Genomic DNA, 16,057 nt, shown 5'->3' on the forward strand with positions numbered 1-16,057 from the left:
TGTGTCTCTGCAGGATCCTGCTGACAGTGGTGGTGATCTTCCGTATCCTCATAGTCGGGATAGTGGGCGAGAAGGTGTATGAAGACGAGCAAATCATGTTTATCTGCAACACCATGCAGCCCGGCTGCAACCAGGCTTGCTACGACAAGGCGTTCCCCATCTCGCACATCCGCTACTGGGTCTTTCAGATCATCCTGGTGTGCACGCCGAGCCTGTGCTTCATCACGTACTCCGTCCACCAGTCCGCCAAAGCGCGTGACCGCAGCTACTCCCTGCTCCACTCGCACATGGACCACCACGGACACGGTCACCACGGTCGCCACCACGACCACCACGTTCGCAAACTGCACTCCCGCAACATCAACGGCATCCTGATGCACCCCGAAAGCAAGGACGACCACGACATGGACGTCAAGGAGATCCCCAACGGACCCCGAGGGGCCCTTCCCACGCACAAAAGCTCCAAGGTGCGGCGGCAGGAAGGCATCTCCCGCTTCTACGTCATCCAGGTGGTGTTCCGCAACGCCTTGGAGATCGGCTTCTTGGCCGGCCAGTACTTCCTGTACGGCTTTAACGTCCCGGGGATGTTCGAGTGTGACCGCTACCCCTGTGTGAAGGAGGTGGAGTGCTACGTGTCTCGTCCGACGGAAAAAACTGTCTTCCTGGTCTTTATGTTCGCTGTGAGCGGCATATGTGTGCTGCTCAACCTGGCCGAGCTCAACCACCTTGGATGGAGGAAGATAAAGACGGCCATCCGGGGTGTGCAGGCCCGAAGGAAGTCCATCTGCGAAGTACGCAAGAAGGACGTCTCACACCTGTCCCAGGCCCCGAACCTGGGCAGGACCCAGTCCAGTGAGTCAGCGTATGTCTGACAGAGGCTTCTCCGCCTGGGAGCTCGAGGACCTTTGAAACTTTGGACGAGAGCTTTTCCCCGGCCTGCTCAGTAGGACACAAGACTGGCCACTGAACCCTGACTGGTCAAGCGCACAGACTCTGTGCAGTCACAACAACACGACATGTCACCCAAAAGAGTTTTTGACACTTGAAGACAAAAAGAACCACCCGTGAAAACTTGTATGTCCAGTTTTCTGACCTCTGACCTCTCCCTGGGTGACATTAGGTGCTTTCAGAGAAACTAACACTGAAACTGAGCATTTACAAATAACACTGAGATACTGTAAAGATAGTCTGAGGTTGAAAAATCTACAGTTCTTTCTTAGTTGCCTTTGCTGTAGGTCAGAAAAAGAAAGATGATGTAATTTTTTCCATATGTGCATATGCAAGAGCTTACGCGAGTGCGTGCATGCATGCATACGCAGGAGAGAGAGTGTGTGTGTGTGTGTGTGTGTGTGAAGCTGAATGCTAAATTATTCTGAATTACTGAAAGTAAGATAGTTATTTCTCATTGTTGGAGAATAGTCACTTGATGGATAAATAAGCACCTTTTTTCTTATACGACCATAATCTACGAGCACTAGAATGACCCGTGTGAACTGGAACACAGTATTTGTGTTGTATTGTTGTTGTCGCTGCAGGATTTTTGTTTTGGGGGGGAAAAAAGAAAAAAAAAAACGTCACACTTCGTCATGTGCTTTGATGGATCAGATGCCACAAAGAACACGGACTGACAATGAGTTTTATTTCCAACACTGTGTCGGTGCTCTTCGTTGCTCCCGGTGCCTCTGAGGTACGCCGTTTACGCTCAGAACCGAAAAACCACGCCAGTATCCTTACGTCAGCTTGTAAAATGCTCTCGCTGCCGAGGGCTTGTGATGGAGTAATTACACGCAGACCTTTTTTGAGTTAAAAGGAGGGAAAATGGAAAATAACGTAGTCACGAATATTTTAATGCGCAACCTCAGACCTTTTTCACAAGCACATTTGGTGCCATATTTCAAAGCTACTGTACATAGAGGAAATGTAGTAATTTCACTTAGCCTTTTCCCCTGTCACATATGGATAGGCTACATGTGGACGGGGAGCAGGGGCTTTGGGTGCTTCTGAAAATTAACCATAGATTGCAGCTTTAACAATATTTAGCATTAATGTGCTCTTTGTTATGCCTTCAACCCCCACCTCTAATGGACACAATGTCCCACAAAGTCTTTTATTTCTTTCTTCCTTCCTTCCTTCTTCGGACTTTGAAAAAGGCATGTTACAGAAGCATTAATAGAATGGAATAGAATATGACATGTAACTTAAAAAGAGACTGTTTTATTTATTTGCATCCTGCTCCTGTGAAATGTAATATTCAGCATGCATGAAGATGAAAAATATAAAGAGACACGCAGAGGAAATCTCGTTTTATGGGGAATACCGAAAGCAGAAAATCGGAAAGGCGCCTCAACTGCAGCAATAATAGACTATAACATGTGAAAAGAAATATGTGAATAAATGATTATGCAGCGATTCTGGTTGAATTGTGTTTTACGGTCCCAGTCACATTGCCTCCGTTTTCAGTTGACGTGTTGGAAAGGTCAGAGCAGACATACCGGACTGAGCAAACCACACACATCAGCAGAATGAACACGGAGCATCAAAAGCACGAATTTAATGCACGGAGAACTCAGACCCTGTGGTATTAAATCATAATTAATTGCACTGAGTAGATCTAGCATGCACTTGGGTGGTAGTAAGCACATTTAAAACGTTTTGTACCTTGTAAGGTGTTACACATTTCATCAGATCACAGCCAGATTTTTAATCTGATTTAATGGGATTTTATGTGATTGACCAACAGAAAGTAGTGCATAAATGTAAGTGACAAATACCTTTTAAAATTCCTACTGTTAAAAGAATAAAATAAATTACATTTTGGGACAAGCATCTACCGTTTTAACAGTAGATGCTTGTCTACCGTCAAATGCTTGTCTACTGATATGTCTGCCAAATATTACTTTAGATATTAATTCAGGGTTTGTCAGATTGAATGGAGAGCATACGTGAATATTCTCACAGTGCTCAACACACATTTTTAGCTGAAAAACATATTTATATTTAGCAAAGAACTCTACATCTGATAGTAAATGGGACAAGCATCTACCAAAAGGTAATAAAACAAAAACATCCATATTACTAAATAAATGGCATGTCGGTCGGCCATGTTTTTATTTTGCAGCACCGGAGAAAAATTTGCGTCAAACGCATTTCACACTACTCAGATTTTTATTTTTGAAGCATTTTTTCAAATAAGTATATCCTTCACCCCCCTTTACTGGGATTTGTGCAAATTCCCAGTAAAACACAGTAAAGGTTGTGGTTGTAGTGTGGCAGAATGTGAACAAGTTTAAAGGGGTTTGCAAAAGTCCGCAACAGGGAGACGCTCAGACCTCTACTTTACCATTTATTATTTAACTCAAAGAGATGATACATCTCTTAGAGAAACATGAACACACTCTTAGTGCTTCTCCTGATGAATTATTGATTTCTAATCTGTTCATATCAGGATATTACACTCTTGGGTAAACTTTTTTTTTTGTTCTCCCCATAAACCCAGCACAAAAACTTTTTCTTTGTGCTTTTCCGCCACCAAAGCTTCCATGCGTTTGAGCAGTATAAATATCCCCGTCTGACGCCCACCACCGTTTCCCAGAGTCTGTGACTCATTCGGCAGGCAGGTGAGTTACTAGATGGGAGCTGATAATTCCAGTAATGAGCGAGGTTACTGAGGGAGCGAACACAAAGGTGTGGGGGCGGCGAACCTTTTAGCGTTATTAAACCTTCAGTCGGCGCACGAGGCGCGTGGTCACATCCTGGGGACGCTCCGGCGGCGGCGAGGGACCAGAGCAAGAGGAACAAAGGTGATGTGGAGGAGTGTTAATAAAATGGAGTGTCGGATATTATGTAAAGTAATGAAAGCGGTGTTTATTTATTCCCTACAAGCAGGGGTGAAAGTAGTTTTAAATTCTTGGGGGTACTATGACAAAAATGGATATATATATATATATATATATATATATATATATATATGGGCTGCACAGTTGGTAGAGCTGTTGCTTTGCAGCAAGAAGGTTCTGGGTTTGATTCCTGGACTGGAGTTTGCATGGAGTTTGCATGTTCTCCCTGTGCATGGTGGGTTCTCTCTGGTTCTCCGGTTTCCTCCCACAGTAAAAAACATGACTGTCAGGTTAATTGGATTCTCTAAATTCTCCCTAGGTGTGAGTGTGTATGTGCATGGTTATTTGTCCTGTCTGTCTCTGTGTTGCCCTGCGACAGACTGGTGACCTGTCCAGGGTGACCTTGCCTCCCGCCTGGAACATTAGCTGGAGAGGCACCAGCACCTCCCGAAGGGGCAAGGGTGTACAAACGATGGATGGATGGATGGATGGATGGATGGATGGATGGATGGATGGATGGATGGATGGATAAAAACTGCTTCTTTGTGTGCTTCGGAGTTTCTGTGCTGATTAAATTTTCGCAAAGCAATAAAAGCTGGGTAGCTCTAGCAAAATAAAACTGTATTTCCTCCCTCAGCCCACTGACTGCAATGCTGACACCTTGAGATGCCATGAGACCTAAATTCTGAGCATCATGGCATGGAGTGCATCCCAGTTTTCCATGTCTGGCATATAACCATTCATTTTATCTTTTAAACTGGTTCTGGTACACAGGATCAATATATTGATCCTGTGTCCAGACAGAGGGATAATCAGTAGCCCAGCAACATGACCTGTTTGTCTAAAGATCCTCCAGCTTCCACTTCTCTTCCTAACATGGCGCCTCCTCATCCTGACTCTCACACTGACAGGAGGAACCACAGAGCTCTGTTAGGTTAAAGCTCATCTTCTGAAGTTGGGATATTTTTCCTCCAACAGGTTCCAAAGGAATCACTTCAAACCAGATGTTGGACTGGATTTTATTTCAATGTCATCTGTGAATGTTAGAGCCTCATTTTCAACAGTGGAGCTATAAAGGTTGAAAAAGGTTATAATTTTGGAGAAAGTCTCATCAACATCAATATTTTCACTAAATAAGAGGCAAAAAAATTGTTTACAGGAAAAACCTCTCTGACTCTGAGCTCAAAGCAAGATGGCAGAGTGCACCAAACTTTATTTTTAAATATCAGACAATTTAATTTTACATAATTATCCCGGTAGAAGTCATTTGTTTGTTAAATACTTAATGAAACATATTTACTGTGTTTGATGTTTGTTGACGTATACTCACAAAGAACGAGGAAATTAGTCCAAGTTTGTCGTTTATTGAGCGTTCAGCAATTACAGCAGCTGTGATGAGCCAAGGCAAAGGTAAACAAAGGTAAAACAACACGAACAGGTGATCAACTCTAATCCTCTCGCACCTTTTTACTCTCTCTCTCTTTCTCTCTCTCTCTCTTAAAGCACACACGTTGCCATGGCAACCGCCTGCGCTCCGCAAGCCGACCAGAGATTATGTTAAAAACATTCAGTCCGTTACATATCAGGTTTGCAGGCTTGATATTTATTTTGCGATCATTAATAAGCCTCTCATGAACCACACAGCGGTGGTTGATTAGTTAATTTTAAACTCCTGCTCTGCTTGTTATTTTGATAATGGAACCGAAACGCTCAGAATTACGCAACAATTTGTTGAAACAATAATCACTGAGATTATTATTGTTGTTGGGTCATTAATTTGAGCACGTTTTGTTGATTTTTTGTTGTTCTATAATAAAGTTACAAACGTTTTGACAAGCCAGTCAGAGGAGGACGTGCTGGTCTCAGCCTCCTGGCGGCGTTCAGTTTGTCACCTGATGCCGAGATCGACTCAAAACCTTCCACGATCGATGTGTTGCACCCCTGATCTAGCAAAGCACAAAGAGTTCAGAAACAATATGAAATGGGGAAAAAAGCTATTTATTAACTGATGAAGTTGTGTTTTAGATTGTTCTTGGAAAAACTAATCAGTCACGGCTGCACAGTAAGCCCATTGAATCTTTACAGCTGGCAGCCGCTCCCCTCTCTTGCAGGTACTGCGTGCCCCCGCTAAATCTTTTAGGGGTGTGCAGTACCCGACCGTACCCCCTTACTTTCACCCCTGCCTACAAGCCACATATACTGACACACAGAAACCCCTGACTGACTCCGTTTGGTACATGAAGCCCAGCCTCCACAATTTAAAGCTCACACACTTGCAAACAAACTGAGCTCAAATGCTGACGCTTTGCTGAGGATGTGACCAGGCCGGTTGCTGTGGCGACAGGAGGGCAGTAATGATGTTAAGCAGCCAAGAGACTACACCAGTGAAGAGCAGAAGCAGCCCTGGACTATATCTCCTGTCGCTCCCTGGTGCCACACAGAGAACATTAAAGTCCACATTGATTTGTGCTGAAAGTTTGACACATGGTGAGCTGGGCTGGGTTCTCTGCTGCAGCTCTGCAGCTACAGAGCAAGTGCAGCTCTGAGTAGTTAGTTCCTGAAGACGCACTTATGATGTGAACATTAAGGAGTGGCTAAATCCTATTTTCCACTGTTGCAGCAGTTTTCTGAGACACTACTTGCTTTTCGACAGGCTGATAAAAACATACCCACAAATGCTTCTCTCAAAAAGTTTCTCTCTTTAATTCCGTGCCAAACTGTCATGATGAGTTTGTTAGCGGACTAAAATGCAGCAAGATGAGGTGGCGAGTAGTCTAGAAGATTTAGTGAAAAAATAATGGACCAAAAAAAAAATAAAAAAATCACAGAGGACCCAGGGAGCCAGAGTAGAACAAAAATCATAAGTCCAATGGGAAAAAAATGAGAATGTCAGGATACTGATGGGGATGTAATGGGATTAAACAAAAGAAAAGGAACCAGAAGGGAGGAAATAGAAGTGAATAAATACCAGGAGTGTGAATGCTGGAACAATGGAGCAGGATAACTGATTAACAGGTGTGGGTGGAAAGAGCAGCCAGCATGCAGAGGAGAGACAGTGACAGAGGTGGGGACTAGGAAATTAAGTCTAACATAAAAAGAATAACTAGGCAAGAAATAAACAAACTAGAATCACTAACAAAGCACTGAAATAAAGTAAAACAGAAACAAGGATGATCTAATGAAAAGAAACAAAAGAATACAGAATAAGCAAACCCCAAAACAACACAGGGCATAACACAAACAGAATATTCATTTACTATACAGATCCACTACACAGAATTCAGGTTTTCCAAATGTATTTTTACAGTTTGTGAGAACTCAAAATTCAGTTTCTCAAAAGGTTTGAGAAACTGCAGGTTTCTGCAAGGAGTGTGAGCCACAAAACGACCATTTGCAACATGTTATTGTTAGAAAATCTGGCCGTTCACAGAGGGAGGCATCCAAGCACATTAAAAAAAAAAGTTTAGTGGACGGAAAATGTATAGCAGAAAAAGTTGGACAAGGAACAGAACTAACCCACGACACTAAGCTCAATTTACAAACACACATGAAACTTCTGACTATTGCTTTCTTTACCTGATGCAAGAAAACACCAGTCCACCATTTAAACTCCTCAAGAATATGTTAATGCGGTCCACTTTTCCAAGAAGCATCAATAAATACAGAACAGTTTGACTTGTATCCTAATGAAATAAAGGAAACATGAACATGTCACTCTACTGTCTTTGTTAGAGATTTTTTGTGTTATCATTTTATTCATATTCAGTCTAATGTCAACCAACAGTTAATCAACATTCAGTCTAATATTAATCAGTAATGACGTGCTGTACTAAAACGTTTTTGATTGCTGTGTTGAATCTGAAAACTGATTGTTCCCTCCAGATTCCGCTCTGAAGGGAAAGAGCTTGATGTGTCAGAGCTTGCCATCTGTTTTATTGTTTATCCTATCTCACTTTTGTTTTCCCAAATAAAAGCCCCTCTCCAGCAGAGAGAGGGCAGAACGCTCTGTGAACGACTTGGAGGAGCAGTTTGCCGAGTTTTCTCCTTTTGCAAAAGCTTGGCCATAAAATTCATATACGTTGTCTGTGGTTCTTTTATGAAGGTTCGAGAAAAATACCTATCATTCTTCCTGTATTGAGCTGGATTGGATAGAAAATCTCTGTGCTTTACTCACCAATGTGGATATTAGAGATATTTTTTTGTGCTATTGAACACATTTCATTTACATATGCATCCTCAGTCTTTGTTTTGAACTGTCTCCCTGAAAACATTTTGATTTAAAGTGCTAAACTGTGCTGCCTCCTGTGTAAAAGAACAAAGCAAAAAAAAAACTCTTTCATTGACAAATGAATCCAAAACTGCTTCCATTCTCTAATCAGAATTAGATTAGCTCCTGATTTTGTCCAAGCATATTTTTGTCCTCAGCAGAGGCCACTGAATAGAGCAATGCATAACTGAGTACATCCCAGCCGCCTACTCATGCCTTAAAGTGTGCAAATAGCTGGTCAACAGCACAGGAATGATGATGAGAACAACAGTTTTCCATACAAAGCTATCATAGACACAAATTACATGTAGAAATATTAATAAATTGATAAAATCTTACAGATTACAGATTGCTTTTGCTATTTGAAGTGTTTGGAGAACTGAGGGGAAACCAAATCTGGGGATATTTATGAGACAGAATGGATGAAATATGAGGCAAACTCTACAGCAAGTGCAAGCCAAAAGTTTTAGACGGTGAAGAGGTGAAGTGCTGTTTAATAGAAGTAAGCTAGCTGAAGCCAATCCTACGGGGCTTTTTTGGATTAATTGTCAAACGAAGCCTCTGGTCAGAGTCATTTAGATGACACTGCTAAGAGGTTTAGAGATGCATTCTGTTACGTACATTAAAAGATCACAATGCAGTGATGCTTCAGAGAAGAGCTGCATGCAAATGTTGCAGCATAGTGGACACAGGCAGCAATGCAGGTCAAAGATGAAAGTGGCCACAAGTGGGTGTTGCAAATGAAGCTTCATTTCTCTACTTTCACATTTCTGAACTTCAGTCGATATTATCGCACATCAAGAGACTGAAATGCTTGGTAATTCGTTTTTGGAAACCAACTAAAATATGTTAACGTCAGATTCTTAATTTATTTCACAAGGTTTAGGACAATTATCCTGTTTACGGTGTTGTGCACTTTTCAGAGGCCATTTATTCTTAATAGGATCAAGTTGGCTTAGAAAGCTTTTTTCAATCATCATTTCCAAATTGCTTTTGTTTTTTCTCAACTTATCTTTAATTTTAACATTTCTTTATGATCGGAAACATTTAAGTGTCACAAAAAAAGAGGATGCCTCCTTAGGGGACAAATACGTTTTCATGATACTGTAGGAAGTAATAAGACTGATAATAAGCGGCCGGCTTGTTACAGGAACTTGCCCGGGCCTCCTCATTAAATCTCTCTCTGCTCTGTGACCCGCTCCTTTAAGCTGATTTATTAATATGCCAACAATAACACAGCACGCGGAGGGGAATCATTTCATTATTCCTCTCCTGCGTTCCTTCAATATTTCCCTCTCTGCCACTTCCCTCACTCATAAAGATGAAATTGGACTTGGCTTATTCCTCTCTGGAGCCCGCTCCACTTCCACTCTCCTAATGGCTCCGTCCATTGGTTTATGTCAGTCTCTATTTCGCTCTCTGCAAGTGACTCTGACTCCTTCCGTGGGCTCAGTCTCTCTCTGCTCCTCCTTTCTCTCTGCCTCCATCTGGTCCTGCCCTCGTTTCTTCCTCCACCTCTACATTTTTATCCTGCCCTCCTGCCATCCTCTGACCTTCTCCGACCTCGCTCATCCAGACCCGCTCCGGCTCGTCCACCTGGATTTCCGCTTGGATCGACATTAATCCCAGTTATCTCTCCTCCCTCCTCGGTTTTTCTTCCTTCTTGTTTATAACTGTCAAAGCTGCTGAATCTCAGCTAGAGAGACCTGGGATGTCCCTGTTTCTGTATTGGTTGAGACAGCTTTACCAAGGAATCTGAGCTGTTTTATTTTATTCTTTTTTGTTTTGTTTTGCTGCTCTGACGTCACACTTCTCTCGAAAAATATTTAGTTAAGTAAAGTATATGAAACGCATAATCGCATTAATTTAACCTACTCAGAGAAACAAAAAAATAATAACAATCAGTTCTGGTTTTGTGTTGTTCTTTTCAGCATCAGCATGTCTTTGCTCCCTTGCTGGATTCAGAAGGCTTTGGTACGTTTTATTATTTAATTTTGTTAATCAAACCTATATGGAAAGCCAGATAAGGCTAAAAAAAAATGCTACAACTGAGACTCGTCAGCTGGGATTCTGTTGAGAGGTTACAAGCAGTCAGTATCTACTTCTTTGAATGGTATCAGTTTGGATAAACAGAGACTTTTCTCCAACTCACGTTTAGATTTATTTTATTTTACATCAGCTGTTAACTCTGTATGATGGTTGATGCAAACACTATGAACTTCTCTATATGCTTCCTTTGAAATGTATATTTCAAAGGAAGCATGTATAATTTATATATATATATATATATATATATATATATATATATATATATATATATATATATATATATATATATATATATATAAACCATGTTCAAATCTGAAATAGGCTTCCTGTTGTTTTCAGTTTATTCTCAATTTAAATACAGCTGTTCTGGCAAAAGGTTTGTTGTAACAGAAGACAGTACGGCCGCGGCAGCAGATGAGAAATAATGTATGGTAGAAATAAAAATGAAAACAAAATCCACAGTAATTCAGATTAGTATAAATTGACACATTTATAAGCTGCCTTTCCTTTCTGCCTTTACCAGATTTGGTCTCTTCCTGGTTCTTTTTAGTTAGGTTTTGCAGAACATTTGGTAACAAACCATGATTCGACTGGATTTGATTTAGTTGTGTTGATCCTGGAAAAGAACGAAAGCAGGAAAGCAACCGTAGAACTCTGTCTTTGGAAACCAAATAAATGACATTACAGGAGTTTATAATAGCACATGCAATCTCTAGATTTTGGAAAAATCCTGAGCTCCATTCAGCTGACTCTTTTAGTCCGATGCTACATGACAAAGAAGAAACTACCATATTTGTCTGAACTGCAGGTGGGATAGTGACTGCTCTACAGAAGAAAAGCACTTAAAAAAAATACACACATTTCTCTTTTAACTCTTAAGGAAAGTCAGAACAATCCTTACACTCTATAATCTCAGGTTCCCTTTTCACACCCACCCCCCATCTATGCTCCTCTATCAGAACAATACACAGAGGTCATACAAATTACATCCGATCTTCACTTACAGCTACAATAAACAGCATGTTGCTGCCGTCCATCAGCATGGGTCAGTCGATACATTTGGTTAGGATACGGGCGTCATCGCTGCTGCAGCCAGAGCTCTGCTTTAAAACAAAAGAACAGGGCAGGATCACCTAATTTGGAACGCGACCAAACAGTTACCGCAGGGCAAATGGGTATTTTCTGCTCAACTGGCTCCTGCCTCGGAGCGACGGTTACAGTGAGGAGGTGGGGAGGATGAGATTTACATGGACGTCCAGGGGTCAGCTGAGAGCACGGGGAGAATAATTGTCAGCAATTGTCTGATTACTGCACACTTCAGCTCGACGAATTGCAGAAGCGGTCCTGTTATGCCATCGATAAACAAGTTTCTGCGGAACATCTGAGATCGCATTGTGCAGACAGCAGTCATACCTGCTGCAGCGACTCTGAATGTTTCCGTCTACGTCTTATCGAATCACCGCACATATCTTTGCAAACCGGCCTGCTCTAAAATATGTGCAGGAAAGTATTAATACCAGACACTTCCTTAGTTTAGTTTTGCCACTGCGTCGTTATCCTTATGGTTGTGAGCGGAGGACTGGATAAAACATAATTTATCGTTGGCCATCTGGAGCTCAGAATGACATTTAGTATGCATGAAGGGTTCTAATTTTATTTTTTAAAGAGCTGCAAGAAATAGGGGGTCCTTTTCTGCTCGGTAGGCAAAAACCTACTTCTAGCAGTTCAACATCATGTTGGCATTCATTATTTTGGTGGCAGTTTGGCCATTAGAGCGATTACAAAACTACGCAAAGAATCGAGAGAAGAAAATGGATTACTTTTACTCACTTAGCTTTTTTTTTATCATCATAATTATAGTTTGAATCATCAAACGTAAAAGATGATTTTCCTGCTTTTAGCGTCTCTAGCACGCATCATTTATGTCAGTGAATACTTGCAAACGTATCCATACTTCTTGAGCTTTTCTTCACACTTTGTCACTTTTCAAGCATAAATTTCAGCTATTGGGACTAACACAGAGAAGAGATTATTAAGAATTGGATAATGACCTGTCTGCTGCATTCCTTGTTTTTCAAGATGCTGTTTGTTGATCGATGTCCAATAAGCAACAGAATGTTTGGTTTTATCAAATTACACACAAGTGAGCGTTGTTTGCCAACTATGAAAATTCTTAAGAAAATTTGTTGCAATGGATTTAATTAAAGGGTATCAGAGCAACAGGGACTGGAGAAAAATGCACCAAGCGCTTTATTAAATGTTTTTTTATTTTATTTTTTTTACGAAAATTATTTAAAAATGATGTATCTATTCCCTTCCACTTTGCAGCTGTGTGGTACTTTGTGTAGGTCTATTACATAAAATCCCATCAAAATACAATAAATCTTGTGGCTGTAAAGTTAAAAAATGTGAAACAGTTCAGCGGGAGTAAATATTTTCGTAAGGCGCTCCTGTTTTTCCTCCAACTATGTCGATTTAATTGTTTATTTTCCAAATTTGAAGCAGTAATTTGCCTTTATAAAATGAGACACTGATCTCAGTGAGAGAGACTCTGGGCCCTAAGCACATCATAAAGTTAGCTTCTTTTTTTGGTTTCACTAGAATTTGGCTGTAGAATAATGCATATATTTTTGAAACAAACACCTGATTATCTGCTGATGGCAGGCAGTAAAACTTAATGTACATGGTAATGGAGATCAATAGACCTGCAGGAGGGAGCAGCAGCAGCAGCAGCAGCAGCACTGCTCCGTGTCGTGCAGACTCTCAGTTATTGTTTATGTGTCCAGCTGTTTCGGACCAAAGAAAGCCCACCTCACTCCAAGTGTTTCCACCATTCTGAAACTCAAGAAATCACTCAAGCGGATCGTACAGGACTACATGATGCGTTCCTGGATGTGAGCCAAAAAAAAAAAAAAAAAAAAAAAAAAAAAAAAAAAAAAAAAAAAAACAGGAGCGGACTTAAATCATTCGCCTCCAAGGTTGAAAGCAACAAAACACTTAACTGCTTTTCTCTAACTGTCCCCCGAGCTGCAATTCATCATCTCAGCCTGTGCGGTTCCTTTGTGTCTAGCGGGCTCAAATTTTACACCCTGATGACCCCACAGCGCTCTGACCACCGGCTGGCTCTTTTTCAATTAGCAGCTTTCGGTTTGATCATTATCACCCAGCGGTGTGTCTGTCTGAGTTTAGTTTAATAAAATGACCTGCGTTAGCTCATCTGTATGTTCTGGGGCTGCATGTTTTCTAAACCTGTCATATTTATGTTTTAAAAGGAGTCCTAGTGTTAGAATGAAGAATGAGACGGCTGAACGAACGACGCTGAACTCTTTCTCATCTTCTAAGCTTCTTACCACCGTGTGCACTACATATAAGGTTTAAATGAGTAATTTTGTGTAGCATGTTGATTAAAGCACATCGACTGATATGACCTCTTGTTTTTCTCCTGTTGAAGAACAAGAAGTAGGCCTCCATGTCATGCCACGTCTCGATCCCATTAAAAACAGGAAGCCATGTACTGCTAAATAAAATTCCCTAAATATTATAATCAATCTAAAAAAAAAGTACAAATTTACATTCAGTTATATTTATTTTGAATTGTAGGGGGTATCAGTAGGTGTGGAAATGGTGATTTAGTAAAAATATAATACAATGTATTATTTTTTTACCTTTCTTCCCACTAAATAATTGCACACAAAGTGCGCGTTTTATTTTTATTTTTGTGTAATTTATCCAATGAGCAAATATATTGCTGCAATAAAAATGTTTTTTTTTTATCTTAAGACTTCCTGTATCTCATTACCAAGGAAGCCAATAATTGTCTATCTGTTTTGCTTTGCATGCATTTTACTCCATTTATCTTCAGGAAGAGAAATCTGCAGTATTTAAATAGCTAACAACTAACACTACCTTGATGTTAGCTATAATATTTAAGTTCCTGTTTGTTTTGTAATATGATTCTTCTTCAAAGTTGTTTCTTATGTGATCAGCACAGCTGTCCTCAATCAGTAATCACCCTCTCCACTATTTATACTTCCTGGTTTTCTGTGTGTTTTATCTCCTTTGTTTCCTGTCTGTTCATCTTGAGCTGCTGTGCTGCCTGAGGTTTGACTAGTTTCTCTTTCCTTTAATTGCTGTTTAATTTTCAAAGTCTCTGAAAACTAGAATCTGCCTGCTTTTGAGTCTGTCATCTTGACACGACACAGTAGAGGCAAAAATGAGCACAAGTTGCTCTGACTTTAGCAATTATGGGGAGGCAAACAAGGATCCTGACTGCTATTGCCACCTTTGTCCACCAGATGTTGCTAACGAGCAGGAACAAGCAGCTTAGTGTCGAGGATGAAAACGCAGCAAAGACAATCTGATCATTTTTACATGTGCATCATTTCAGAGAAGGACTGGTGAAAACAAAGTAAGGTTTCAACATGAGGGCATTCAGGATGGAAAGTGAAACGAAATGTTCAAAAACCAATGTCACACAAAGGTTATTGGTTGAACTGTGTCGGGGGAGGAGGAGAGGAAACGGTGTGGCGTAAAGGATTTTTGCTTTCACTTCATATTCACCCTCCTACATGCTGAATTTCCCATCTCTGTCTACTTTATAATTTCACAGTGTTGACACTTATTTTATTAACATGGACCACCACAAAGGACAATTTCAGGAAGTGTAAATGTGCAATCTACCCCCATGAATCTTTGCGTTTTAAAAAGGCCTTTGCTGCAATTTCAGCAGCACATCATCTAAAACGGGGGTGTCCAAAGTCGGTCCTCGAGGGCCGGCATCCTGCACATTTTAGTTCTCTCCTTGGTGGTAGTGACAACCTTTTCAGCATGTCAATGTTCCTCTTGGGCCTTCTAACGAGCCATCATTTGATGCAGGTGCATTAAACCAGGGAGAGAACTAAAACATGCAGGATGCCGGACCTCCAGGACCGACTTTGGGCACCCCTGATCTAGAGTGTTTCCAACAGCCTTGCACATCTACAGAATGGCTTTAAAGAAACATTCAATGCTACAAAATGTGAATGGTTTCAGAGTGTCTTATTATTTTAAAAAAAAGTATTACTGTTTAGTTTGCCAGTGTCTTCTCTAGCAGGGCTGCTGGATGATTTTATCTCTCAGGTCAGAAACTTGTTACCATTGGTGCTAAATTTGACTGGCAGCTAATCGGAAAGGCGAGCATGGCAAATGGCATTTCACTAAATCAAGTTTTATATTTTAGAATGACTGAAACATTAGATTTTTCTTTTTTTTTCCCTGATCTTCCCTCAAACTTGCTGAGGCCTCCCACTTTGACGAACACCATTCTAGGGGTGCTGGCTAGTTTTCCTCCACACTCTTTTGCACGCAGCCCACACTACTTCCACCTGTTTTCTTCTCTCAATTCTGAGGAGAGGCCAATCGATAATCTAGTTTTGGTGGGTAGCTGCAGCTCCTCCAGAGCTGCCGCTGGCCTCTTGGCTGCCTCAGTTTCCTAACCCAGGCAGCTCTTGGTGGTCGCACGCTTCCCACTTTCAGATGTTGAATTGAAAAGTTCCCTGCAACATCTTGAAGGTACTCTAGTGAAAGCCAAGGCGAACTGGCTGTGAACTTTTCATCATGTGCAGAAGGAATGAAACGTGATTCTAAATCGCAACCTGCCTGTTGGTGAGACAAATTGTGTCCTGTATGGGTTTTAAAGGATCACAGGAGTTGATTTGTGACGAGCTTCGACACTGCGTGTTTCTTGGAGCGTAATCGTATCAGGAACAATCCCATATCTTTGACAGGTTCACACTTGCTGCTGCCATCAAGAGATGAGAAGACTGGAATGCTCCAGAGGGAGAAACATGCGTATCTGCTTGTTTACTAAAATGAAGAGCCAGTCTGAATTTTTGTTTCATGACCTATTCCTCTTGTTCGTCCTGAC

At 41.1% G+C, this 16,057-nt stretch overlaps 2 protein-coding genes across 3 annotated transcripts in view; both read left to right on the forward strand.

Annotated features, from left to right (window-relative positions):
- The window catches only part of LOC106964186 (gap junction delta-2 protein-like), a 42,996-nt gene extending 41,176 nt beyond the window's left edge, over nt 1-1,820 (forward strand). For both annotated transcript variants that reach the window (XM_015059541.1, XM_015059542.1), the window contains one exon: nt 14-1,820. In XM_015059541.1, coding sequence (XP_014915027.1) covers nt 14-872 — 859 coding nt within the window. In that variant the 3' untranslated portion in view covers nt 873-1,820. The remainder of the gene's footprint in view (nt 1-13) is intronic.
- Nucleotides 1,821-14,165: 12,345 nt separating this feature from the next.
- Nucleotides 14,166-16,057, forward strand: part of LOC106964194 (transgelin-like) — an 11,374-nt gene continuing 9,482 nt past the window's right edge. Inside the window, exon 1 of the mRNA XM_015059557.1 lies at nt 14,166-14,253. The gene's annotated coding sequence lies outside the window, so the exon portion shown is untranslated. The remainder of the gene's footprint in view (nt 14,254-16,057) is intronic.

Source organism: Poecilia latipinna, unplaced genomic scaffold (genome assembly GCF_001443285.1).
Source record: "Poecilia latipinna isolate Pla-1442-1.1 unplaced genomic scaffold, P_latipinna-1.0 Scaffold1637, whole genome shotgun sequence".
NCBI lineage: Eukaryota > Metazoa > Chordata > Actinopteri > Cyprinodontiformes > Poeciliidae > Poecilia > Poecilia latipinna.